At 37.1% G+C, this 27,912-nt stretch overlaps 1 protein-coding gene and 1 long non-coding RNA gene across 4 annotated transcripts in view; one reads left to right on the top strand and one right to left on the bottom strand.

Moving 5' to 3' along the window:
- Positions 1 to 619: 619 nt before the first annotated feature.
- On the bottom strand, positions 620 to 4,418 carry LOC135579060 (uncharacterized). The gene is made up of 2 exons (XR_010471379.1): positions 4,172 to 4,418; positions 620 to 827 (listed from the first exon to the last, which is right to left on the bottom strand). It is a non-coding gene; the product is annotated as an uncharacterized LOC135579060 (long non-coding RNA).
- A 190-nt stretch (positions 4,419 to 4,608) lies between these two features.
- The window catches only part of HBS1L (HBS1 like translational GTPase), a 62,530-nt gene continuing 39,226 nt past the window's right edge, over positions 4,609 to 27,912 (top strand). The window contains exons 1-5 of one of the 3 annotated variants that reach the window (XM_065057054.1): positions 4,609 to 4,835; positions 8,297 to 8,362; positions 10,335 to 10,472; positions 12,799 to 12,993; positions 13,651 to 18,452. In XM_065057054.1, the coding sequence (XP_064913126.1) occupies positions 4,793 to 4,835; positions 8,297 to 8,362; positions 10,335 to 10,472; positions 12,799 to 12,993; positions 13,651 to 15,137 (1,929 nt within the window). In that variant the 5' untranslated portion in view covers positions 4,609 to 4,792 and the 3' untranslated portion in view covers positions 15,138 to 18,452. Of the gene's footprint in view, positions 4,836 to 8,296; positions 8,363 to 10,334; positions 10,473 to 12,798; positions 12,994 to 13,650; positions 18,453 to 27,912 lie in introns of those variants that run through there. The other 2 variants (XM_065057055.1, XM_065057053.1) reach the window with 2 other exon arrangements.

Raw genomic sequence — 27,912 nt, 5'->3', positions numbered from 1 at the left:
CTACATATACATATGAGTCATTATAATGTGCTTTAGTGCAGAAATGTGTACCACATTCAACCAAGTCATAATGACAGCCTTCTGTTTTGTCTTTTCTTTATGTCTGTAGCTTCCATTAATGTATCCCTTCAGTCACCTATAACAACTAAAACTGGATTTAATCACTAAAATGAACATTTCCATACCTTGCAGAACTTGTATACTGATTTTAAGTATTTACTGTGATCATGTTTAAGTACTGTCATCTACACAAATACCTAAACTGTTTGAAATCTGATAAGTTTCTGGCCTTGATAATTTCTTCCGGCAGTGAATTTTACAGTCTAATTCTGTGTTGAATGAATATTGTTTATTTTTATCAGTTTAAAATTTGCCTTCTTTCAGTCCAAAAGAATTTCCTCTTTTACTATGAGGAAAACAACAATGGCTATTTATGAGCCATTCCCTAGTATTTTCTTCGGTCATGTCCCATTTTATACATCTAATTTCTAAGGCAAATTCTTAATCCTTTTAATCTTTCTTCATGTGAGAAATTTTCCATTCCCCTGATGTTTCTCATCACTTATCTCACTTTGAATCAACAATATACTTCATAGACCAAAGTGAATGCCACTCTCTGTCGCAATCATATCTCACTTTTTTATTTGCATTCAGTGGTAAAAACAATTGATGAGGGATTTCCAATGAGCGCTTCACAGTGGCTACAGGCACCATGCTCTTGGCAACTGTGCTTGAACTTGAACTCATGCTCTCACAGCTGTATGGGTTGAGGAGGTTCCTCTCCTTGTAGAGACTGAATTTCCCTTTCTGGGCTGATGTTTGGGTCCCTGCAGACGAGAAGCAGTCTGAGAGCCAGCAGGCAGACAACAGGATGATGGGGCGATTCGGGATTACACCCACAGTGTTTCAGGAAGCACATACATAGCTAAAGTCACTGATTTTATACCTTATTGTAAGTTTACATACTTGTGAGGAACACAAATGGCCCATGCTAAAACATCCAAATAGGCAACTTTTCCAGATCAAGTTGCCATTACATTACCTATTAATCTCACTCAGCAAGAAGTTCTATAAGGTCTTGACTAACATAAATCACTTATATGTGAAACTCGTTGTTCTGCAGACTGATCTAGCCTCAAAGAAATAATAAATATATTTAACAAGCCCATTCATACTCTGAAAGAAAGGAGACATTTGCTATTTACCATATGTACAAAATTATCATTTATTAATACTCTTCACTTTCTGACTCCTAAATCAGCCTCTGGTCTAGATGGTGTCATTTTAAACAAAACCAGACATGTATTATTGGCTGCAGTTCTTTTGATCTAGTCAGACCATTTATCAGCTGGAAAAGTGCTTAGTGACACTGATAACATCTATATTGTAAAACTTAACCCCCATACTGCATAGTGTGCTATAACATTTGGAATAATGCTGCTTTATTCCCTGACCATGTCGTGCTTAAGTTTGGTTTAAAAGGAAATAGAAATAGACTGAATGTTTTTTAACCAAGAACTTTAAAATTACCAAAAAGCTTGAGTAACTTCACTTTAAGAAGAAATAACAGCATTCAAAAGACTTTCTGCTTAGCTAAAATACATTATTAAATATTTTATTAATTTATTAGTTCTGTTAAAAAATCATTAGTAATGCTGCGGCTGGGAGTGCTTAGGCGACTGCTTAAAAAACAGATTACCAGTGATGCTGTCACCTGGATTAAGACCAGTGGTCTTGGTTCACTTCATGATGAACCTATCTTAAAGTAATATGTAATCTCAGTGGGCAGGAAGGAAATGAACACTCATGGTGTTTACCAGCAGTAACCTGGTTAGTGATTCCTCAGTCAGAGCTCCTGGAGCCAGACTGATGAGGCTCTCGGATGGTATTTTACTCACTGCTGAAGGAATAATCTGTAGTTATAGACCGATTTGCTGTTGGTTGAATACCTTTCATGAGTGTTGCATTCACTTACAAATACCACAAACTGAGGTATAGCTTCGGCTTGAGGACTAAAGCTTATTATTTCTTGCGCATGTTTCCCTAAAACAATGATATGGGTGTCAGACTTAAGGGGAGGCAAGAAATGTTCACAGTGTATTTATGAGTCTTTGAAGATACTGCTGAAATATGAAATTATTGTGCTTCTGTATGAAATTGTTGTTCTTTTGTTTGTTTCTTTGTTTTTGTTTCCACCACCCCCTGCCCAGGTCTTCACATAATACAACCTCCTACATTTTAAATGAAAAGAAATAGCAGCCTTCCAAGTTCACTGTTAAAGCCATGGAAAGACTACATAGTGTAACATCTATGCTGGGCTTGGATTGTCTTTATGTTTCACAACTACTTTTTTCTTAATACTCATTTTTAAATCTGGAAAACAATGCTACATTTGAGTATCAAGCAAACGAAATGTGGGTCACATCTGTGGAGGACACAGTCACTAAAAATCAAGAGTGGTAACATAATAAATCTGAACATAAAATTCAAACACAAAAAAATTATTATTTGGTAAGCAGCTGCTGATTCATGTAAACAACATGAAACATCTTTGCAATAGCATGGCCAGGTGTGAAATAAGAAATGCCACTACTCGAAAGAAAAAAATGCTAAATTTACATGATTAAGATTTACTGGAGATTTTAACATTTGAAAAATAAGATCTAAGTAATTTTGGAACCTGAAAAGAGAGTCGTTTCTCAGGCACAGCTGTTGGAGGCAGACCGGCAGGATGCTCTGAGGCCTGTAGTGCTACAGTGTCTTTAGTTACTTCACTAGAGGCTCAGCCCATGCTGGAATCAGGTTTGAATTCAGAAGTGTGTCACCCTGGCTGTGTAATATTAAATCAAAGTGTATGATAGCAATTTTTCACTTTTGCGTCTTCGAGCCATATCAAGAGATTGGAACAGATAAGGATCAACACAACTTCTGTCAAACCTCTGCTGGAGACAACATGCGGGTCACTAAAGGTCAACAGGACATCAGCATTAATTAGAAATCCTTGTTTCCTATTCCATTTTAATCTTGGCACCATATGGAAGACATTATACAGATCCTAAGTTTTTGCAGCTGCATGTGCTGTTCTGTACAATTTAGTTGGAAATATGCAAATAACATAAGGAAACAATCTGTATATTTGCATACCATTTGTATACGAACACAAACTTTGGCTTATGTTTGACACACCCTGCCTCTGGTGGTGACCAGGAAGGATGTGGAGTCACAGATAGTGACAGTTTTGGCATGTGGGCCGAGATGAGACAATAGTTAGGTGGCAGTTACAAAAGCAGAGTACGTGTGTTGGTAGGGATGTGTGGCTGTGTGGTGGGATATCAGAAGACACACAGGTCATGCAGGTGGCTGGAAGAGGCTGGATTTCTGGAGTTGCCAAGACCAGATAAAAAGATGGTAAATAAACTACTAAAAGTCTTGAAGACGGAGACATCTGACTTGAGAAATATTAATGGGATTGTCTGCCTAGCAGCTCCTGACAATGGAGATGAACGCAGGTATCTGGGGAACAGCTGGACTGGGGGATGTAGAAGCAGCTGAGTCTGTCAGAGCTGGAGCTCAGCAGTGACCACTGGCAGGGCCTGTGAACAGGGATCTCTCTCCCACCTCTCTCTGCCACTGAAGCTTCCAGACTTCTCTGCTTGCCTTTCTCTCTCTGACCCAACAAGAGGAGTAACTGTAGGGACATTCCTTGATTTCCTGATCCCTTGGAACTGCAACAGCACTTGCACGCTGAAAATAATTTTAGACGGTGCCTGCAGTAAATGTGCCAATAAAGTCAAATCCTAACCTTCATAGAGCCTAATTCTTTGACATTTTGTTGCTTAACATTGCCAAATAGCAACACTTATTAATAAAGTTTGCATTTACCTACAGCCAGCTCATTTAATCCTGGCCACTAGTGAGTCATTGGATTGTAATGGCTACAGGTCACCAACAAGCAAGGTCAATTCAAGCTGTTTCAGACACAGAATTGAAAAAAAAATTGCAGTTAATTTCAAAGTGTTTTAAATTCTGCTCCTGTGGTGGTACACACATAGGGAAACAGTATTTTGAGAGTGTGTTTAAAAGAGCATACCCTTCTTTGAACTTATGCCAACCCAGAATACTATGTTGTCATCAATGATTTAATTGAATAATCTTAAATACGCTTGCTTACATATGTGTGCGCATGCTTGCTGCAGTTTATCACATTTTGAGATCCGAATAATGACGTAGCAACGAGTTAAACGACAAATGCCAAGACTGCAGCCAACTGCAGGGTCAGGCCCCTGGCAGCCTGTGCCGCGGGGTGGCCGGACGCCGGCACTCAGCGTCAGCTTCAGCACGGCGCGGGCGGGGCTGGTTCCCCGTCGAGGAGCAGATGAGGCTAACAGCCGTTAACGCGGGCCTGGGCCCGCCGCCACGGGAGGCTGCGAGCCGACACCTCCCAGAGCCGGCGCCGTAGCGGCTCTTCTCCCGCCGTCCCTGAGGAAGCCAAGGGCAGCGGCGCGGGGCGCAGCGCGGGCCCCACGGGCTCCCCAAGCCGCCTCGGGCGGCGCGAAACGAGCTCCCGCCGCTGACGTGGAGCCGCCCCCTCTACGCCACGCCACCGGCCTACCAGGAAGCGGCCGGACGAGGCGTGAGACGCCGCGCATGCGCGACAGCGCGGCCAGAGCGGAAGGGTGCGCGGCGCGCCTGCGCAGGGGAATTCCGCCAGGCCCGCCGGACACCAACATGGCGCCCTAGGTCCGCCGCACCAGCGCTACCGCGGGCAAGCGAGGCGGCCGCCGCCGCCATCATGTCCCGGCACAGGAACGTCCGAGGCTATAACTACGACGAAGGTAGTGGCAGGCAGGAACCGGCGGCAGAGCTGTGGGGGCCGCCCCGAGCAGCCACCCCGACTGCCGGTCCCCTCGCACCACCCCCCCCCGCCCCGTCCCGTCCGCACCCTTTCCGCCTGCGAGTCCTCCCGCCCCGCGGGGCTGCGCGGCTGTGCCCGTGCTTTGGACGGTGTAGCGGGTGAGGGGGCGGCTGCTCCGCTCCCACCGCTGTGGAGAGCCCCCGGCGCCCCGCGGCCGTCAAGGGCGGTGGGAAGGGAGGAGCAGCCACTCTGCTCCGCGGGGGTTGGACCAGGCTCCGTGCGAGGCCCCGCCCGTTTCCCGCCCTTTCCGACGGCGGGTCGCGCGCACGTCGCGGCGCTGTCCCCCGGGCCGCTGCCCGTCGCCGCGGTGTGCCGGGAGCTCAGAGGCGGGCATGGCGCAGCCATGGCGCGCAGGGCGAGCTGTGTCAGCCGTCGCCTGTGTTGCCCGAAGCTGCCCGCTTCTCAGTGGGGCGGGGGTGACTTGAAGACCAACCGCACTGCGGTTGAACTTTGAACTTTCTTTAGTCTTGTAAAGCTTACAAGTTCGTGTTCCCACTATGTCTCTAGCCAATGTTGCTGCTATTCACTAATAATATAGATAAAGCAGTTCCTAACAGAAGAAATGCAGTTTTTGAAGATGGAGTTGAGCATCTAAGGAAGAACCTGTTTTTCACACACCTTTCTGTCATATTTTACTCAAGCTTGCATGGAACAAACAAGCTTTTGTGTTAGAACTTGGCCCATACCTGCAGTGCTGCAGCTTTCTTCGTGACCTGTCCCATTAACTTACGCAACCTGTAAATTGCACCCTTTTTTCTCAATGGTTTTGTTTGCCTTGGCTTGCGCAGTGGAAAAATGGACATGCTTCCAGTTGATATTGGTATTTTAAATAACCCTTTGGTATAGGAGCAGCTATTTTATTGCTTCCCTGTCAAAGTTGTAAGAAGTATTTCTGCCTGCCTCTGGTCTTTTGCCATTGAGTGGACAGATACACAAATTGGGGTTTGCACTGTGATCTTGGAATTTTTGGAGAAGTAATGTAAATCCGTGTGAGCCATAACATCTTTATGGCCTGCTTCACAGGTTTTATTAGTCCAAACGTACCTAACATAGGCAAAATCGTAGACTGGATTGAGGGTTTTACTGCCTGGTTATTTCCTCCTGTAAAGATTTTCTTCCACACAGATTGGTTGAAATGTGATTTCAACTGAACCTCTGTCATCTGTGGAGTTGGGTGCCCAGTCTGTAGAATTCCTTTCGGTGTTTGTACACTTATTAGAATCTCTTAATGACATTGCTGAGATACACAGTAATTTGCTGTAGCCATATGAGGCGTAAATTGCTAGTGCTATTTGAAACTTTACTGCATCTGCATTACACATCAGGTTTAATTAAAGTATGTATATGCATGGTCTTTATACTTATACCATATGATACTTTTGCAGTCACAATCGTTTCTGTCCCAAACGAAGTACACTTCTGTGTCTTTTATTTAATGTAATGTCATATGTCCCTTTTATGCCACTTGAAATTCTGTAGTGCCCTGTCTGGCCCAATTGTTTGTCTCCTTTCCGAAGTAAGTATTTGCAGTGTTTTTTGATCTCCTTTTCTAGGAGACCTTAGGTTTCGTGGCCTTTATTTGACTTTATTTGACCATATTCTATTTCTGCTTTCTCCTTTTTGCGGTATTGTGACCACAACTGAATGTGATATTCCAGCTGAGTATTTTGGTGATACAGCTGTTGATACTGTGGAGTGCTTCTCTTCTGTGGCTTCTACTCTGTTCTCTGTAACTTCTGTCATTTTTTTAGTGTTTATTTTTATGGTCAGTGCAAGCTGAGCCATTTTCACTGAGGTGTTTCATAGTCTAGAAATTAAACAGTACAGGAGATACAAATGATTCAAGTAATGCACACTGACAAGACTTACCTTGATTTCACTTACTACTATGAATGCTGACCATTCACAGAACTCATACTTGACACTCTACAAGTATTGTCTAAACTACAAAAAGTGTTCCTACCTTGAAAAAAATGTATAGCTCTTCTCTAGACTTTTTATAGGTTAATTAGTCCTAACATGGAACTAGGAGACTGTGTGTTCTTTTTGACATGATCAAAAAGTAGATAACAACATGCTCTTTTTAAAGAAAAAAAACCAAAACAACCCTATAATATATTTTCTTTATCCCATGATACTTAATTTCCAAAGTAGCTTCCTGGGTCTTTCACTAAACTTTTTGTACGCTTGTGCCAGCCCTTTTAGCTACTGCTTTTCCTTGCCTTTTCTTTTTTTTTTTCGTTTTTTCCTTTGTTTTGTTTTTTTTTTTTTTGTTTTTTTTTGTTTTTTTTTGTTTTTTTTTTTTTTTTTTTGGTTGTTGTTGTTGTTTTTGGTCTGTTTTTTAATTGCAGTGGATTGTAGAGTGAAGTTTACTTTGATTTTTTCTCATTACATGCTAAGAGCTAAATGAACTTTTTTTGCCGCAAATTTCAAGCCAACATAGATGGATACAGTGTTTGTAATGTCCAGTTCTGTGGTCTGTAAGTTGATATCAGAATGCAGATTTTGTTTTTTTTTTTGGTGTTGGCTACTTTTTTCTCATACTCTTTCTAACAACAGCAAAAATACATGTAATTTGTGAAACTGCCAAGTCTGTGCAATAACACGTTGAAGAATATTTCATTGCTTTTCATGTATTTCAGTGTATTTCAGTAGTACTTAGTGAAAATCACAAAAGTATTTTAAGATTTATATAACAGTGGGATTTCTTGGGGGGGTGGGATACTTTGCTTTCTCTTTGTGTTTCCTGGTAACTGATTCCCGAGACTCTTTTTTTAATGGAGAAAGTGTTTATGTAGCTGTATGAGATTCTTGCTTTTTGGCTGAAATAATTTTGCATATACAAAGGGAACTGTCAGTTGTGTCAATTTTCAATTGCCTTGCTGAACCTGAGTGGAAAGGTAGATGGCTGTGAGGATAGGCCAGAGGAGGATGCTGAGAAGTAGGTAGGTATGGAGTAGAAATGCTGATCCTGAGTTGCTGGAGTAGAGATTGTAACTGAAATGTCTGTGGTTAAGACTATTGAGAGGTCAAGCATAAATATGAAGAGAAGTACTGTGGGTAAAGATTTGTGGAACTGCAGAAAATTGGATTTGCACTGTGGGCGTAGCCTTCCAAAGGAGATGCTGAAGGAGGAAGTATGAAGCTTGGCAGCTCTTGAAAATGTTCAGCTTCCTAATGGATAGAGTATTAAATGTTAAAATGCTATGATTGTAACTTAGAATTTCTTACCTAGGTAAATAAACAGTACTTAACTGCACTTCTGGAATACTGGAGATGCATAATTTCTTAAAGCCTCATGTAAAAAAAAAATACCCTTTGATTTATAAATTAAGTACTTAGAGCTTATGCAGACTAATCTTAACTGTTTCTGCTTCATAGATTTTGAAGATGATGATATGTATGGCCAATCAGTAGAAGATGATTATTGCATTTCCCCTTCAACAGGTTAGTTCAAATGGTTTATACATAAGCATTGTCCATTGATTTCTACTCTGATATTAATAATAATATAACTAATATTTATTTCTAGAATAAAACAATATCTAAAAGCTACTGAAACTTCAGAAAAGTGCCTAGTGGCCATAATCCTGTAAAGGTGTCTGTTAGGTGGCATTAGGTGGTGTTGTACTTTTGGAAGTCACAGTAGACAACTGGGCACATCTTCAGTTGTACAAGTGTATTATCTTGGATGGTCAGAATGTACTTGCTAATGTAAAAATCTGATTTACGGGAATGCGTTGATAGTCTTGAAACATTTGGTATTTTTAAACATTATTAGTAGGGCTGGGCTTAACAGTTGTGATTCTGCACCTGGTAGTAGATGTCTTTTACACAACTTTGAGTAAATACAGGATAGGGAGTCTCATTGTAGGATGCAGCACAGGTCCTCACTGGCTTCTGTTCTCATGCAAGACCATGGGGACCTAATAAACGTTACGGCATTTGTAATGTTGCGAAGTAGATGTAAAAATAGTGATGCTGTGTGCTCAGGTAAGACATAATAGGAGCGGCTCAGCCCAGATGAATTCAGCCCAAGCGTAGAACCTTTAGGTTGTGTTCTCCAGTCAAACCTCTGCAAGATCATCAGTTCAGGGTTTCCTCGGATTTGGTGTCAGTGTTTCTAGAGCTGAGGAGGCCCTGAAAGTAGTGTGGCTGATGTTGATGTGGAGCTGTGCTGCTGTAGGTAACAGGGTTGAATCCAAATCCGTTGTGACTGTGCTGTAGTCCATGACTGCTGGCCACAGGTACTTGAGTTAATTAGGTCTTTAAAAATCTGTTGCTCTGTCATCCTGTTGATTTTAGATAAGTGGATCTAGGTGTATATTTTTATTATTTGTAGTCACATTCCCTGAGTTAAATACAGATTGTCTTCCATTCAATTTATACATTTAATTGCTGGAATTTTTCAAACCTTTCCTGAGAAATAAGGTCACCTTGTATTTTGTGATGAAAATGTGCACTCTGTTTACTTTTTAATCAAGTAAAAACTGCTAAATTGGAAAACAAATTCTTGAATATACACAGTAATTTTCCTAATAATTACATAAGCTTCATTTGTAAAACAATCTGATATAGATTGTGTAGCAGTCTTTTAATAATTGCTTCAGGTATGGTCATTGAATATGAAATAGTATGCATTTGGATAACAGTTGCTAAGGCTATACTGCTTCTGCATATGCTTATGGTTTCAGCATGTGTTTCAGAGCTGGGGAGAATATTACAGAATATAAACAAAGTTGTTTACATTATGCTTTGTATATTTCTGAGTGTATGTAATCACCAGGGCTCATGTTCTGCAAGAAGTTTTATCTATATATGCCTTAATGTGTTTCTAAATCAGAGTGGAATTATGCACTTATTTAAAGCATTGTGTGAATATGCATTTTAATTCATGAGCTGTATTTCTAGTGAAATTCGGAGAAGGATGTGTTCAACTTCATTAAATTATTATCAGTAGTTTGACAGTGCTATACTGTAAAAACAATGTTATTTTCATTTTTTGTAACTTGTAACTGAGGGAAAAAAAAAGTGGAGTAAGGTTCTGAAGATATTAGGCCATTGATGGTATTTTTGTATAGAAAATAGTATTTTTCAAACCTGACGTATATTCTTTTATGTGATTACTGAACTTTGGAGAATTATTGCATTACATGGATACAAGGATATTGCCCTGTCTGTGGTTTCACTGTGATGGTGACTTCTTTATATTCTAGCATGAACTGCTGTATGCTCTGTACAGTCTTCAGGTAGTAGTAAAAAGTAGTAATAGTGTCCCATCCCTGCCCTCTCCCCCACCCAAAACCACTGCAACAGGTCAATGTCTTAACTTTTTTTTCTGTTTTAGGTATATTTTGTTTTTAAAGGAGGAAAAATGATTTGACTTTTCTTTTTTTAATACTTGTTTTTACCTAAACAGCAGCTCAATTTATCTACTCCAGACGAGACAAACCAGCAACATTTGCTGAGCCATTAGAAGAAGAATATGGTTATGAAGGTACAGATGATACTGCTGATTATTTTACATCCAATCATCAGTTGACTGAAGTTGATAGAGGTAATTACAGAAAATAAGTAATTCTCAGAACAGTATCTTTTATGAATTAAGGATTTACTAAAATAGTGTCAAATTAGTGTTTGTTACCTGACTAACACTGCTCACAATTATGTAGTCTTGTAGAACAACACTTCATGAGCATAGCTTCAGTGATGGTTCTTCAAGCTCCTAACTACCTATTGTGTACTACTTGTAACTTTGTTGCATACATTGAAATATATTCTTAGATTCTTATTAGAAATAAAGAGATTTGGTATGAAGTTCAAATGTAAGAACAGCTGTATGGGCTCAGGCCAAGCACCCATGTAGCTCAAGGTCTTGAGTCTGCAAATGGATGCTTAGGGAAGAGTATTAGAAGCAGAGTATTTGTAGAATGATCTTTTGCTTGTATTGCATTCCAAATTATGGCAATTAGTGGTATTTGAGAGGTTTTCGGTCACGCATTCGCTTTAAACAGTAACCAATGTCTTTAGATGCCTGTATCCTCTACAATCTTTTCCTGCCCTGTTTTGAATATATTAGGTTTCAGTTTCCGTTCAGTACTGCAGCCATGAATTCCATGTTACAAGCCAAGTTCCGAGATGAGTGGTTGGGAAAAAATACTTGCTTTGTTTTGTAAACTTGCAGCCTGATAACTTAATGAAATGCTTTGTGAAAAAGATTCACAAGTTTCTTTCCTAAGGGTTAGTAGTTAACTTAGTTTCTAATGTTTTGGAAATAATCTGGGTTATTTTAAAAATGTTTATAAGATCAGAGTAAAGTATGCTGGTGACTGAACAGACAATAAAATGCATGAATGAAATTTGGTATTTAAAACAAACAAATTGCAGAAAATTCAGAAACAGTAGTTAGAATAGAAACAATCTAGATTCCATGTCAAGTAAATTGGTAGAAGCTATTCTAATGCACAGACATATAGGTAAATAGGATAAATCAGGGTGTAATATACATGTTTTTACAGCAGGAAATAAAACCTTAGAGGGCAGTTTGAAAGAATCAGCCAGTATGTGGATACAGGTGATCTATACAATAGGGTACCCTGGCTTTTCAGAATGCTTTTGACAGACTCCATCAGTTAAGAATTGATATTGGAACAAGAAGGAAAGTAATACTGTGGACTAAATAAAGATGGGAAAGAAACCTAGAAATAATAATTTTTACTCTGAAAACAGCAGTGGTCCCACAAGACTTGTGTTTGGTATAGTGTGTGGTGTTGGCCATTAATACAAAATTATTGATTGCAGTCAGTCTGGTTTATTGGGTTGGACTAGATGACCTTTGAAGGTCCCTTCCAACCTAAACTGTTCAACAATTCTATTTTAAGAGTTTGTTAAGATTGTGTGTGTTGAGGGTTGAATAATAAAATGGCCAGCCGGCACATTGTGCAGGGCTTTGCCAGTACTTGTTTTGCAGAGCAAATGTCTGTTGAGGATGATTGAGCTTTAGTAACCTTGGGAAGTTGCAATTCTGTGGTGTTGAATTCCCTTAGCAAAGTTCTTTAAACATCACCATCTTTGAGCAGGTGTTCAAATAAAGAATCTGTACTTGTCCTCCTGTTCTTTGGTTCCTGTTTTCTAAAATCTGAACTGACAGGAATTGTGACATGCAGGAAGATTTTCTTCTGTTCTCTTGTATTTTTATGTCCGATCACACAACTTCCAGTGAGTGGCATCCTGGTAAACTTTCAGTCTCTTGTTGTGTGGCAAGTCAAGACTTAAGCAACCTGTCTTAGTCAGGGCTTACACGAGTTGCAGAAATATGCTCCGAATAAATTTTTTTTTATCAGCCAAAAAATATATTACAGTTTTAGGAAAGGTAAATATTGAAGGTTGTTTCAAACCTGGTGTCTTGGTCCAGAGTTTTCAATTTTTAAGGCCTGAGGCTCCTGAAAATGATGTTTTACTTGGGATGCTAATTATAGGATCTGTAAACACTTAAAATATAGTGTTCAGTGGGATTCCATGTTGATTTACTAAATTACTCTGGACTTTTAAGGTGATTATTTGTATTTCTTCTCGGCAGTGAAGACAGTTAATTTTACAACATCAAAGTACTTCAGTAGTGAGGCTTTATAGACTAATAATCAGTGGTATGTTCCTTGTAGCAATATCTGAAATTGGTCAAATATTCTGTGGGGTTTGGAGGCAAAGTTTATCATGGCCATGAGTGAGATTGAAATTAATTTCTGAAGATTTTATGTCTTGCTGTGATATTTTTCTCCTGTTTTTGTTAATCAGATGTATTGTGCTAGTGGTTAGGCCACTTAAGACTTTTTTTTGGTGCAGCTTATAACAGTAAGCATAACAGTATAACATGTCTCTTTTAGCCCGTCTTAATTCATGCCTTGATCAAATGAGAGAAGTTTTGGCAGAGTCTGTACCAGAGGAAACAATGGTGCAAGCGGTACTGGATAGTAAATTTGATGTACAGAAGGCTTTGGATCTTGTGCTTTCACAAGGCACTAAGCAAAATGTGAAGAACAAGAACGAGGATGCTGTGATTGTAGGAAAGACAACAAAAGGTATACTGCTATTTAGTTGTTTATATTCAAGATGATTCATTTCTATGTACAGTTTAATTTTGGCTTTACAAGCTGTAAAGATGCTTGTCATTGCATTAGTTATTTATTAGAAAATTAAAAAAATTACTCTTCTATTTCCATATTCTAAAAACATGTAAAGAAAACAGTAGCTTTTCTTAAGCTGGAAGTCAAAATCTCACTGTCAGCTTAAATTCAAGCTGCAACCATCTGCAGTTCACAGTAATTCTCTTATTTCTGATATGACTTAACTGAATGAAAACGTCCTAAAAGTCAGATATCTTTGAGTTTTATGCAGGTCTGTTATTTCTTTGGTGAACTGACATCTCCCATGCCCAATACTTCCCTTTTTTTGGTAGTGTATGTACAGTAACTTTTAAAAAATTACGCTTAAATCTTTGTAACCTTTACTGGCATTCTTTGCTGATTCTTAAAGTTTCTTAGGTATTTCAGTAGATACCTGTAATTTAGTTGTAAGACATTGCATATCTTGGAATAACACTTAGTAATTAAATGCCTTTTCATGTTTCTTCTTGATTTTTTTTTTTTTTGTTGCTGCTGTCAACTCTAAAAAAAAAAAACGGAAATTTCATTGTGACTTCACTTCCATATGAAAATTACTGGCTACTGTAAGGTAAGGAGACTTACTTTGTTGTCCAGAAATGTGTATCGATACAGGCAGTTTCTCTTGTGCAGTAGAAAATGTTGCTGGGAACTCCAACAAACCTGGGTTTGGAAACTTGACAGCCGAAAGTGGTTCAGCTTGTTACTCTTTAAATACAAATGACAAAATGTTCCTTAATGCTGAAAAATCCAATAGACATTCATCTGAAAGGAAAGGATTGAAATCCTCTTCATTTGCTCTGTCATCTTCTTTCAGTGATGATTTGTGTAAAGGATCGTTTTGTGACCTTGTAAATAAACAGGCAGAGAATCAACTGTCAGAAAATGCTAATGCAGTAAGTTTGATTCCTGACAGTGAAGATGTTTATTTTAGCATAGGAAGTAACCCATCTGGAAATTCTCCCTTTAAGAAGTTGGAATGCAAGGAAACACAGGACTTGAAATCCTTGCTGATGCAGAATGTGGTTTCTGATTCTCTCAGTCCTGAAGACAGCATTCCTCTTCTTTCCTCAAATACTTCTGACTGTAATAGTAAAGCAAATTTTTATGGTCCTCCATGTTTAACAAGTGCTTTAGGAAAATTGGCTCTTGATAAAGAAGTGAGTCACACTGTAAACAGAAAGAATGAACTTCTTGAAAAGTTTTCTTCACTTGCGCAAAATAGAAGACAAGAAAGCCCCTCTTCAGACATGGCTGCTTTGCCAGTGTTAAGGTCTGCGAGTACATCATTGGCTGACTTACTTCAGGAGCACCAGGAAAGCAGTGCCAGCCACTCTTATTCTTTGGCTGATCTTTATACCAAATCAACAGCAAGTCTCACTGATATGAATTTGGGAACCTCACCATTGTCACAACTAGTAAGTCAGCCCCAAACTTCAGGTGGGATGCCAGAGTTAACAGTATCTTTGTCTTCTCTTGCCCTCTCTAAAGTTTCTCCACTAAAGGAGGTTGAGAATTTATCACTCTCGGATTTAATAGCAGAGACTATTGAAACAGACAAAACTCAACAAAAGATGGACTTCCCCCTGCTCAATGTAACTGAATTGAGCCCCCCTAAAAGAACCAACATTGATTTAAGTGTCCTTGTAAAAAGTGCAAATGTATCTGCAGAAAAAAATGTGGTAGGACAGTCAAATATCTTAAGCCCTGAAACCAAACTTTTAAAAGAAAAACAAGGAAAATGTTCTGGTTTTGCCAAAACAAATAAAAAAAATAAAAGAGGGCTTACTCCTAAGAGGCAGGATTTGTCCCTTTCATGGATGAAGGCACTTCGTGCGAGACCTTCAGCTTTTGCTTTAACCTTGTGTCTCCATTATCCTCCAAAAGGCTGTAAGCGCCGCACACTTGGTATACATAAAGCTTTCCTGTACAGTAGGCAAGTACAAGACATAAAACCCAAGGAAACTGGTCCTATAATAGCCATAACACCATTTGATTTCAAATCAGCATCTCCTGATGATATTGTGAAAGCCAGCCAAAAAAAAGCATTTACAAGAGAGTAGTAAGGAAAAAAAAAATATCAGTGTTTATATCTTGGTATATTTTAAAAAATAATTAATTATGTAGGACCTATTTATAATCCAGAATTGATTTTATTTTTTTAATTGATATATTACAGTTCTCACTGTTTAGTAAAAAATTTGTATGTGGACTTCTAAGCCGTTGCACTGAATATCTTTATTTTTGCCTAATTTTCACTGACAATTTAACATTTTTAACTTTTGCAAAGTCTTGAACTTTAGTATATGGATATTGCATGCACAAAATTCCATAAACACCATTAGACTTCTTGAAACATCTCTCTAGGTGTTGAAGATACAGTTCATGGGGAAGAACACTAAATTATTATTTTGTAATGTAATTTAGTTTTGCTACATGGTGTATAGTTTGGGGAGTGGGAACCTCGGTTTATATTACGACTGTTTTATTAAATGTTCTTAGATTTTCTGATAAGGTATGTTATTAAACTGCTAGTTTTGTAATTGGTATTTCCAGTCAATGTCATTATTCTGTTTTTATACTGATTACAATATTGCAACAGAAATATCTATAGTTTTTAAAAGCCTCACTAACCTCAGGTTTTGACAGTTTTAATCACGGTAGGACATGTATAGTAGGACCAAATTTGCAGGGAAGCAAGCAATTAAAATTGTGTGCCCCCCCTCCAATCAACTGTCAAAATGTGGTATTCAGAATTTTAAAACAGCTATTTTGTGGGTATATACGTGTTGCATGGGTTTCATGAGAAATTTCACTAGGATTCTGTGGTTTATTGTCAAGTTTTTCAGAAAAGTATTGGAATAACAATTCTTTCAACTTTAGCATGAGAGTCTCTGCTCAATGGAAAAAAAGTCAGGCAAAGCAGAAGTGTTTGTGTCTGCCTGTTGTCTGTTTTGAAGAAAGCTTCCTTTAGTAATGGAAATATGTTTTCCTCTTCTCTTTGTACCCATTGCTGTTACTTTGAGTCTTTAGATGGAAGATCAGAATCAGGACATTCTGGACGTATTTTTTGAGCTGATAATGACTGGATTCTGGTGCCCCTTTTAGTAAAATTAGTAACTGCGTGTATGTTTCAACTTTCCTTTTAGTATGTGTAACTACTTTTGATGTATTTCCAGTGTCAAAGTCAGTATTTTAGATCCTGAACAGCAATAAGTGCAATAAACGTACTGCTGCAACTAGAAAAATGGTTGTTCATATACTACCATACACTTACTCATGCTAAACTTGGCAGCTAGTATGGAACAGTAGATACAATTTTAATTTAGTTCTAATCTAATTTTTGTTGAGCATGTTACGTCAAAAAGGAGACAAAAAACTTTAGGCTGATTCACAACTTCAGGTTGGACTACAATTTTGTTTTAAATAAAAATAAAACGTTCCAGTCCTCTCAGGTACAAATTTCATGTTGTACATATTTTGCTTGTTTGTCTAGTTGATGGTGTTGTCATTTAGGACTATGAGCAGTTTGACCTCTGACCTCCTGAATGAAATTAATGTTTCTTACCCTTACTAATAAAAGTTTTCTATAATGTCAGTGCTGCATTGTTTATGTTCTAGTTAATGTGTTAATCTAGTCATGACCATCTTTATTTATTTTGAGTGCCTTAAAACATTGAATCCTGTGTACATACTGTGATCTGAGAAGTTCATGAGCAGAAGCGTAATTGATTGATTTCTTCAGAAGAGTTCCTGTGGAAATCCAGCTGAAACTGATTGTATACTGGTTGTTTTGTTAATTAGTCTTTTTGTCCAAAAAGCAGAATTTACTGCTATGAAATGCTTTTCAGCGGTTAGCTTCTCTGGCGTTAGTCCAGATATTAACTTCCCACTGCTTTAAAGGCCAAGTTTATTTTTCCCACTGAGGAAAAATGTCCTGTTTGGAGATTGTATAATTGAAGTTCAGTTTTTCCAAAATTGTGTGTATGCTTCTAGTAGAGAAGTTCCAATTTTTATAAGTAAAATATGAGTGCAAAGTTTGGTGTTGTCATGCCTGGTACATTGTTAGCTGTTTTTGCTTGCTTATGTTTGAAATACTCTTGAGGCTCTAATTAATGTAGGTAGAGATTTCTAGTACTTGCGTGTTTAGCTTCTTTTTTTTCCTATTTAAATCTCTCTTATTCTTGTTGAACTTCTCTTTGGTTTTGGTCTGTTTTCACATTCCTGTGTCTGTTCTTCTTTTCGTAAAACTTCTTAGCATTTTTAATAATTTTTGAGCTTGAACTGGACATAGACCTGAGTGTATGTCCTATGATTCCATTGGGAAGTATGTACAAGTAGTAAGTGGCAATGTGTGCTACCTGGAGCTCAGTTTTGCCATAGGCTTCATGCATATTCAAGTCTGAATAAGTGACTGAAGCCAAAGAGCATCAGAATTATAAATTTATCAGAGATCTTACTGTGGGGTTGATACGTTATTAAACAACTTTAAATCTTGTTAGGTAGCAAGATTTTAATATATAAATACTTTTTAATTTGTGTTTGTGTGAGTATTGTTCATGATCTTAAAGAAGCAATACATGCTGTTCGGTGTATAAGAAGTAGGGGAGGGATTTTTCTTCAGTTTGCAATCCTGAATCCTGAAGTGAACCTTGAATTAGTACAGAGCTGCAGGCTGAATGCTGCGGAGGTGCCTCAGTGGTGGATAAACCTGAATTCCAGTTAGTTTTCAGTAGAGATTATTTATTTCCATGCCCAGAAAATTTTACAGTTCTGTTTTTATAAGCAAAAGGTAATGTGTTACATTTGCTTTTTAAATGAACTAGGTATTTTAATAATTTCTTTCATTATTCCTTAATTTCAATACTGAGAACTGGGTTTACGTCATTAGTGAGAGGTTTCATTGCCTTAGAATACTGCATGATATTATGGTACATGGCATTTTTGTATAAGAAGTCTGTGTTTGGGCCTTGCTCTGAAGTGTTTCTGCTTAATGAATGTTAGAATTCTTGTTAACTAAATCTGTCTATTTTATGCTTAACAGTGAGCTTATTTTATTGATGGATGTATAAAACTTCTCTTCTCCCCCATTTTGCAGCTAGTGTGTATCTTTGTCCAATACGGGTAATTGTGTTGTTTTGGAATTCACGTATTAACATTGCAAAGTACTTGTGTCTGTGTTTGCATATGGGCATAAATAAGATAATATTAAACTACGTAGACATACTAGTTTTGGTATTTGGACTGTATTCTCCTAAGGTATTTTGTACATTAAATTTATTTTGTACATAATTTTTATGTGGCTGCTGACTGTTTTTAATATAAAATTGCCTTGTGGACATCACTTTGTGTACCTAAATAAAATGCACATTCTTAAAGTACTGACTTAATTACAATTTATTGTTAACTTACCTGATAGTGTTGTGATTGAATGTTCTATAATGATTGTGTCTACTGTGTAAAGAGGCTCCAGTTCTTGTCTAGGTTTTAATGGGCATACTTCTTTCCATGGAAGATTTTTTTAGAGAAAGTAAGGCAAAAATTGGGATGTACTCATGTGTATTCAGATGCCATGTTTAGGTTCCAGTTTGCTTTTGGTTAGAAATGGATTTGTAAAGTGTTTTTAATCATTTTGATAGCTTTTTTAAACCTTATTTGCATCTTGACAAAGAAAAGATATCCGTGAATTAAGAGAAAAGCAACTTCGTAAAGTTAGTTCTCAAGCTCTTTGTTAAAGTGGAAATTAGAGCTACAACATTCTTAACATGTCTCTAAATACCTGTTTCATTTTTCTCTTTTGGGTTTCCTTTTTGTAGCTGATTTCTCTGAACTTGTTTTGGGAAACCAGGGCAAATTGAAAATCTAAGTATGAGAAGGGTAGGAAAATAACAACCCTCATTGGGATATCAAAAATGATTGATGCTTTGGGCCCTTTGGGATGTGACTAAACATAACTATATTTAGCTGGTTGTTAATTACAACACAAAACACTTTTGTTTTGAGAAAAGTATAGAATGTTAGGAATGTAAGCTTCAGATTGAAAAAAAAACAACATTGGATTATAACTTCATAAACCTGTTTTTTACTTTCTGTTCAGAAATAACTATATAAGCAATTTCTCATTGAATTGTTCAGACAGTTCTCAGGATCTCAAGCTTCAGAAGCAGAAAGCTACTTGAATTTCTGGAACTGTTTTGCAATAGCATTTCAAAATCTTATTTTGAAGTGAGTAAGAGGTGCAGTGAGGTAGTCTTTGCGATTTTGTGTTTTACCCTATTTTCTCTAATCATGTAATTCAAATACATTTTTCAGTAACCTACATTTTCTGAAAATCTACATTTCTGCAAAAAGTTAAAGAACAACTAGTACTACTGCAAAAATTAATAACTGTACAAAATATTTGTATAGTTTGTGTATATTAAATGTATATAGTTTATAACAGTACCTTTATACAAAAGCAGTAGTTGGTTTAGGGCTGTATATATGCACAAGCATTCGCATCTCTTTCCTATCTAAAATGCTCAGCTTTTCAAAGTTATTAAAGCATTTTTGTATTAAATGTTGACAATGAATTGTGGTTAGGAGAAAAAAAAAAAGGCAAAAATGTCATCACATTGTAATTCATGCAGTAAAAATAAACTTCTGAAGTGCTGAAAGTGGATACTTCTCTGCTTTTCAGTTTCTTTGGAAATTGAGTTGAATTTTTATGGATAATTTACATACTTCGTTGGTTTGTGTGAAGTATAGACAGCTGATAAACTCTTAACTAGATTTTGTGTTCAACTCATTATGTCCAAGCTGCTGTTCAGATGATGAGGAAATGTCATCAGTCCAAATTATCTATACTGCTGAGTGCTGATGGTCATTTTGACCTCCGGATTTTCTGTAGGGAACTCAGAGAAATTTCTTTTGTGAAGCTGCTCTGTTTACTCTGCATCAGAAAACAATGTGATGAAACAAGAGTCAAAGGCAATGGTGATGTATTTATTTTATTTCTTGAAGCCAGCTCTCTTGGTCTTCCCAAATTGCTGTCCTAATGCAGTTCAATGGGAATGGGTCTCTGTTTTAGTATCGCAGCCAGTTCCTTCTTTATGCAAACTGTTTGCTGAAGTATACATTTTTATCAAAAGTAAAAGCTAATTGTGGTTTGTGTTTTTGGGTGGTTGTGGAGATGAATGATTCTTATGAAATGGTTCATGGTTTTCTGGAGCCTGTGTTGTTATTGAAGTGTTCATTTGGTTTGTGGATATGCTACATTTCTTACTTAAAAATGGTCCATTAAAAAAAATTGTGACTTCTGATGCGTATCAATGGTTTGTTGGTCAAGTAATTGATTTGGATGCTTAGTGTTGGTAGGATTACTTTAGAAAAGAACCCGTTGCCCTTCTGTAGAACTTTCTGGTAATAAAATGACCAAAAGATGACTAGAGCCTGTAAAGTGGTTGTAGACTGCAGAGACTAAAATGATACAGTTTGAAAGAACTCCTGAACAATTTGTTAAGAAATACAGACTTAGGAAGACTGAGTGAAAATTGTCTTACTCTTTGTAATGAGAATATGGGGATTTTAGAGGAGAGTTTCTTGTGGAGTATTTACTCATCACCATATCAATGTATGGAAGTAATAGCTGATGAAGATGGATATTATTTGAATATTTCATTTGACTATTTTGAGTCTCTTTGTCCATAAATCAAAGAATGGAATCTTAATATAAATTTCTGTTTGACTGATGACATATGTGGCATTTTTCAGGTGTCCTTTGTTTCACCTCAGCAGTGGGTATTAGTGACATTCAGAGATTGCAATTTGAAATGTACTATTGTAGTAAGTTTGGGTTCACTATGGTGAAGAGAAGCAAGAATTTTTGTTTCATGAAATTTAGCTAATTTTTATGGTTTCTCTGAGAAACCTTTAACAAAAGCTCAGATTTCTAAAAAATGTGTATGTAAAAATGGTACCCTCTTAGTCAAAAGGATCTGCATTCTGTGCATATTCATTTCATTTCTGCCTGCTTTTTCTAGGTAAACTACATTTTCATTTCTTTTTGCTGGTGTTAGCATTGTGGAGCAAACACAGATACTGGTGAGTGAGCTAGATTCTATTCCATTTTGGCACCATTAACGGAATTGTTAACCACTTTATGACACTAAGATTTTTGGTTTTAGTGATGTCTGAGCAAGAAGAAGGTCAGATGTCTGTAAATGTGCAGTCCTTGCAGGAAATTAAAGCTACTATGAACTAAGCATTTTTAGTTTGATTGTTGTCAGGGTAGCAAGGAATCTAGTCTTTTAATGAAGTTGTTCTTATAGTTGTGCTGTCTTTATGGGGGCACGGGCTGTTTTGTAGTATGGTGAATTCCTCAGGAACAGCACCAAGAACAGGGCGTTTATAGGAATATATATGTATAAATATTTAATAAGCAACAAGCTTTGACAAGAGTCAGAATTGAAAGTAAGGCACAGGAAATTGAAAAGCCTTACTAATTATATGCCAGATAATCTAGGAATAGAGCGCAGGTCTCAAGCTTAAGTCTAATTTTCTAGATACTGTACTATACTACTTTGCTTGCAGCTGTTAATAGAGAAGCAGGTATTTCTTCACTGGCATTTCATTTTGATTTATGATTTTTATTTATAATGCCTGTATTCGGGTTTTGACTTATGTATTAAGGACAGTGTAGGCAGTTTCAAAAATATAAGCCACAAGTAAAATCAGCAGGTGCTTAGATTGCATTTGGTTAATGTTGTTTATCTTAATTTTCTATAATTTGTTTTTGCCTCTCCTGTATAGATATCTTCCTTCACTTTTGCTTTACGCCAGTAACAAACTAACAAAAATCCATGAACATTACCACAGTGACTTAATATAATTAGCTTTTTGTTTTCACTCGGTTGAATGCAGCAAGGTTTGGTTTTGGTTCAGAATGATGAGCATTTTTCAGTCCATGGGCAAATACTTGTTTGTCTTCTGACTTTTTATGCTACAGATACACACTTTGTTGCAGCTGCTTCCTAGTGCAAAGTGTCAGAATGCAGATTATTGTGCTTTAACAGAGAACTTTTAGCACTTCTGTTTTGTGGTTAACAGACAAGTGAAGTTGGGAGTCTTAAAAGAAAACATAAACAAACTGATACTTTGGATTTTATTTATAGGGAGAATTCCAAAGAAATCCTGGAGGAGCTAACATTCCAAAGTTTAATGGTGATGTACAGTGTATTATCATTAGCTTAGAGTCCCTCAGGTTTTACTTCCATCATGCTATGCTTTGATTTTGCACATTAAAAAAATCCATTATTCATGTGCAGGTAGCTCAGAAGAAATTTTTGTCCTCAACTTCAACTGGCTGTGCTAACTTTTCAGTACCATGACAGGTCTCAAATGCCTGTGATAGTGATGAGGGCCCATTGTACTTCATGACACTCGGATATGGCATGTGTTCAGCCTGGGACAAAGAGAATGTGTTCTTTACTGAATGGAAATGTTTGAAATCTGACATGACTGATGATATAGTTATATCTTAAATCATGGAAAGTATTTAGACTTTAAGACTTCCGTGTTTTGTGTAAGAAAAATATATACACAGACTTCGAGAAGTTACTGAATCTTGACACTGAGGTGTTGTGTGGGTTTTAGAAAGGAAGTGGCTTATTTCAGGGAAAAATGTGTCACCAGCAATGAAAAGCTTTTCAAAATCCTTTGAGATACCTTTTTGAGCTTCTCCTCATACATACTGTACACCTACACTGGAAAAAATGACACTCCAGGCTTTTTCGGAGTGTTCTTTTATGGTCCTTTAACACTAGTTTGGTTTACTTTTTTCTCAGACAAAGTGTAAACCAATACAAAGTCGATAATTTTCGCAGTTGATTATGTCATGCGTGAAAGTTGCGTGTTTTGCTTGCAAGCTAAAAGAGCTTAGATAAAACTAAAAATGATTGTGTCCTTTTTAGAATTCTGGTATTCCAGAAGAACCAGAGATCCTGGGGAGACGGTGGCTCCACTTGTTCTTACAGTGGCCCTCTATCTCAGTCCCTTCAGGCCATAGCAAAGATCAACTGTCAGTTGGTTTTCTCTGTGTCTTTAGAAGATAAAATGAAGAATTTACTCAGTTGTCAGATGTGATTGCCGGAGTGCCAGGAATGTATGGTTAGATTAACGTGTTTTGTTTTTTTTTTTTTTTAAATCCTGTTAAGTTTTAAGGATGAATGATTGCTGCTGTAGCGCTGCTCTATATCAGTTTAAACATTTTAAGTCCTACCTGAAGTTTGCACTTGAGTACTCAAGTACTCAAGGCAAGGCTGTTGACAAGGCTGAGACAGTTTACCACTGAGACATTTCCAGTGGTAAACCAATGTATTTCAGCTGTGGAAACTAGTAAGACATCTAAACAGAAATAGAGGCATATCAAATCCAAAACTGGGGGAGCAGAAGAATCCATTTAAAATATATTGGTTACTGATGAAAAGGAGCTTGAATGCTAATAGGAAACGTGTAAAAAATTCAGAAGTTAAAAGGTAAAAGTCAGGAAGGTGTAAAAATGCAGGCTTAAAACACAAAACCACTTTACCCTGTCTGTTTGTGCTACGTGTCTTTCACTACAAACACTATTGTTCCTTCCCTGTAAAATTTGTGTTATCACTACCTACCTTATCTCTGTATTGTCTTCTGATTGCGTTTCTGCAGTATCATTTTGTATTCTATATGATTTAATATAGTTATAAAAGACATTAGTTGCATAGTCTAGTCTATTATTCCCCATATATACCAACAGAAACGCTACCCACCAGCTACTTGTGTGCCTCTATTTGCGCCTGAACTAGTTTGTTCTTGGGTGACAAAATATTATCTATTTGTCATTATCTCACCTTCTGTATTCTTCCATAAAACTAGCATTTCGGTCCTCAGAGTGGACAGTTACAAATGCTTAAAGTACCAGGTTCCCTCCTTCTGTTGTACTTGTGATACCTGAAATGGCCATTAAACTTAAAACTCATGATCTTGGCGTCAGAATCCCTGGTAGAAATTCGTGCCAAAGACTTAGAAAACTAGGTAACTTTAATATGGAAAATACCTGCATCTGCAGAAGCTGGGACACTCAGTTGGCAGAGATATGGGGGAGCTCTGACTGGTCGTTGCTTCAGTTCTTCTGTATTTTTACTGCATCTGAAAGCTCAGTCTAAATGGAAATTGTATATCTAATTAATTCCAAATGGAGTTGAAGTTGTTTTGGGTACTCCTTGTTTGAGTCCTTGTTACCAGTTTTTGTGGTTTTAGAATCACATTTTCCTATTTTTAATGTTTTCCTTGTCCCTGTTGCTGACCCGCATAAACAGGCAAATGAGTGACTTGTCAAGCAGGCAAGATGGTGAAATTGCATATACATAAAGAGCTCCTGAGTGCTTAAGTTGAAAAAAGGATGAAGAGTGCCACTTAGAGATTATAAGTAAATATTTTTCAGGCAAAAATGTTACTTGAATGTTGTGTTTTAACACTATTTTTCTGATAACATATGTATACAAACAAGCCATTGTAAGGTTGTCGATGCTGCCTGTGTGCTTGCAGATACTAATGTAAACATGAATTTTCTCACCATTCACTGCAGCCATGAAGAGGAAAATGTTAAGCAATGAACGTGAATGCATGCAAGTTCCTCTCTAAAGTCACTGTAGAGTGATAAAACTAGTTCTGGCTGATAAATGAACTTTTCCTGGCTTTTGTCTGCATCTGAAAAGCCCATAAAAGCTTATTTAAAACTACAGGTTGCATTTTAGTATATTCAGTTTTTCTTCTAAGCGCAGATATGCAGCTTTTTATAAATCAGTTTGTGTCTCTCAATGATTTTAGCAATGAGGAGTAGAGCCTCCAGTGCTGTGTTCACATGACATGTATACATAGGTTCTTATTTTCCAACTATAGGTCTCCCGTATTCAGACTATGGTGGTGTTCAGTCTCCATTTTTCTAGACTTAATTAAAGAGGTTCATCTTTGATAACTCTGGAATTCAGATATATTTGGCTGGCGCCAGAGTAGTTCATAGGAAAATGTGGAATAAAGAAATTTTCCAAGTAATAATATACATAAAGAATGCAAGTGTAGATTAGTAATGCAGATAATGTAAAACAGGCTGCAATTAAAAAGTGAAAACTTAACTATGTAAGCGAATACATTACTTATGCAGAACAGATTTATTTTTTTTTAAATGTACTTTGTGCTTCTTAAATGTATGCTGCTATGTATGTCAAGTGGCTTAGTTCTACCTTGCTTACTTCAGTTTGGCCACTTCTCCTCACAACAGTTTCCATGATAAATACAATTAGAGCTTAATATTAGGATTTTTATATCAGTTAGCTACTGAAAGCCCCACTGTCAGCTTTATCGTGTAATTTATGTTGGATTCACTAAATCCCTAATAATGTCCATTGCTACTGGCCTGTCTTTCTGGTGTATGATCTGTTGTAGCTGTGTTTACGCAAACACTGTGGTATACAGTGGTGGGCCAGGAAAATTGCTTTCATGGCTTTTCAGTTAGCTTAAGATTTTTCTCTAAAATTGTGGTAGTAAGTGTGTGAACTTGTTTGCCTTTTTTTCTTTCTGTTAATACGTTGTTTTAAATACTCTGGAAGTTCTGGACTGCAGATGAATTGAGTAGGCTCGATAAGTTTACTGCCTTGACGCAGCTTGAGTTTGTTTTGCAAGTTAGGTTTAGAGATCTTCAACAGTTTCACACGTAGGTTTCAAAGATTCTTTGTCTGTAAATGTGTTGCCACCGACGCATTTAAATAACAAAGAATGCTAAAGCTTTTATTTCTCCATATTCTTTGTATTTTTAATAGCCATTTCTTCCTCTGCATTTCTGCTTTTGCTCAAATGTACTCTATATGTGTACAGGGCAAGACAGTAGTGTGACAAACTAATTCTGTTTATTTAGGAAATGAGCAGAGTGCCTTCAGTTAGTATTAAAGGAAGCCTGTCGATATGGCAGAGAAGACAAACAGAAAATTTTACAGAAACAACCCAGAAGAAAATTATGTGGCAGTAAATTATGGTAGTTTCACACTGCTTTATCTAACAGCTTGCATCAAAGCCATGCTTTGAGAAAGTGGCCATGCTCTGCTATGAATGTATTTAGTTATTATTTGTCTTTTGTTAAAGATGGCTGCTGTTAAATAGGTTTGTCTGTGATCTATTGAACTTTTGTCTATGTAGCACTGAGGACAAAAGTGAGATTGTGCTCTTTTTTTCCAAATGGCAGGAGTTGGTCATGTTTAGAAGGAATACACAGTGAAAAACAGAAAAGGTCCTTAAACAACACAGGAGAATCTGGAAAGTCTACCAGCAACACCTGCTAGTGGTGATGTAGCAAGCTATGTCAGAAAAGCTGAGCTTTGAATCCCTGTAGTAAGGTAGAATAAAATGCTGGTTTTCTAGAATAATTATGACCAAAGTGTCTTCCAGTAGAGAGCAGTCACATGTGGAATAGCACCTCTTCATATGACCCATTGTTATGGATATAGTACCAAAGACTGATAGATAACAATGTGACCAGACTTTAAGCTGCATTTCCCTTTGTTTCTCTTCAAATGTTCCACTGTAAGTGGAAAATAACATCGAGGAGATGAGTAAGATTTCAGATGATGATGGGAAGATGTTCTGATTTTATGTGGTATCTCATATAGAAAATAGGGAGAGCACACTGTTAAATACCAGCACATTGTAAAATGTAATCTTTTGTATTGAATTGGTGGGTTATGAGCATATTTTAGAAGCATCTTGTTTGATTGTGAACCTACAGCCTTTGATTTCATCATGTAAGAAGACACAGAATACAGAATTCAGCTAGAAGGAAGAAATCTGAAGTGTTTTCTCCTGGTGTTACCTTTTAAAAATTGATGTTGAATGTCAACAGAATACTTAAACCATCCCATCTACATAGAAAGAATTTATAAATCTCATCTCTTTTTAATTAGGCTGAGTTGGATAGAAGAAAAAGTGCTAAAACTTTAAGTAGTGTTTCTGAAATTTCTGTGATCCTGCAGTTGATTTTTTTAAAAAGCTACTTAATATTTTGTAGTTGAGAATAATAGAAAATTAAACTAATGGCACCACCCCTTAATCTGAAATCGGAGAAGAGCAGGTACTTGATCAATAATAGTCTCTAATTTGGAGGAAAAAAAGAAACACAGCACCTTCTTAATTGTTTTGTTTTGATAAGTGTATGTGTTTTGCTTCATTATTTTACATTTAGTCGTAGTAAAACAAGTCCTATAAAAGGTGTATGTTCACTCAGCAAATTTCTTTTGAACAGATTGTGTGAAATATTTAACTTTACCTCATTTGCATGTGCAAAGGAGAACAATGCATTTTTAATGCCTTTTGTTTACAACTTGTCCTTTCTTAACATTTATTCTTTCTGATATATTAAAAATGGTAAAAAACTGGACATGTTTAACATTTTTGTTTTCATGTAATTGTTCAGGTGGCTTTAAAATGTACATATTAAACTGTTTAAGATTCACAGCTTTTAAAAATAAATGCAGTTAATGTATCATTTAACCTTTTACGGGGTTATACATTTCCAGTAGCTGCTTAAGTTTTGGATACTAACAAACTGATTAGAATAGCAAAAAATGGGGATTTTCAAGTTACAGTACCTTTGAACTATGCTGTTTTGTAAAACCATGTAAAACATCATATCTCCTACTCTATCCTCCATCTTTCGATACAACTCTTTTGTGATCGGGGGCTTATCAGCTGCTAGGTCTGGAAGTTCTTACATGTTTAGAGCTCGCTGGCTATCAGAGGTACCTTTTGCATCATTCCATCAGCTCTATTATTTGT

The sequence above is a fragment of the Columba livia genome, chromosome 3, assembly GCF_036013475.1.
Source record: "Columba livia isolate bColLiv1 breed racing homer chromosome 3, bColLiv1.pat.W.v2, whole genome shotgun sequence".
Taxonomy (NCBI): Eukaryota; Metazoa; Chordata; class Aves; order Columbiformes; family Columbidae; genus Columba; species Columba livia.
The sequence above is the reverse complement of the archived record's forward strand: the minus strand, read 5'-3'. Positions and strand labels throughout refer to the sequence as shown.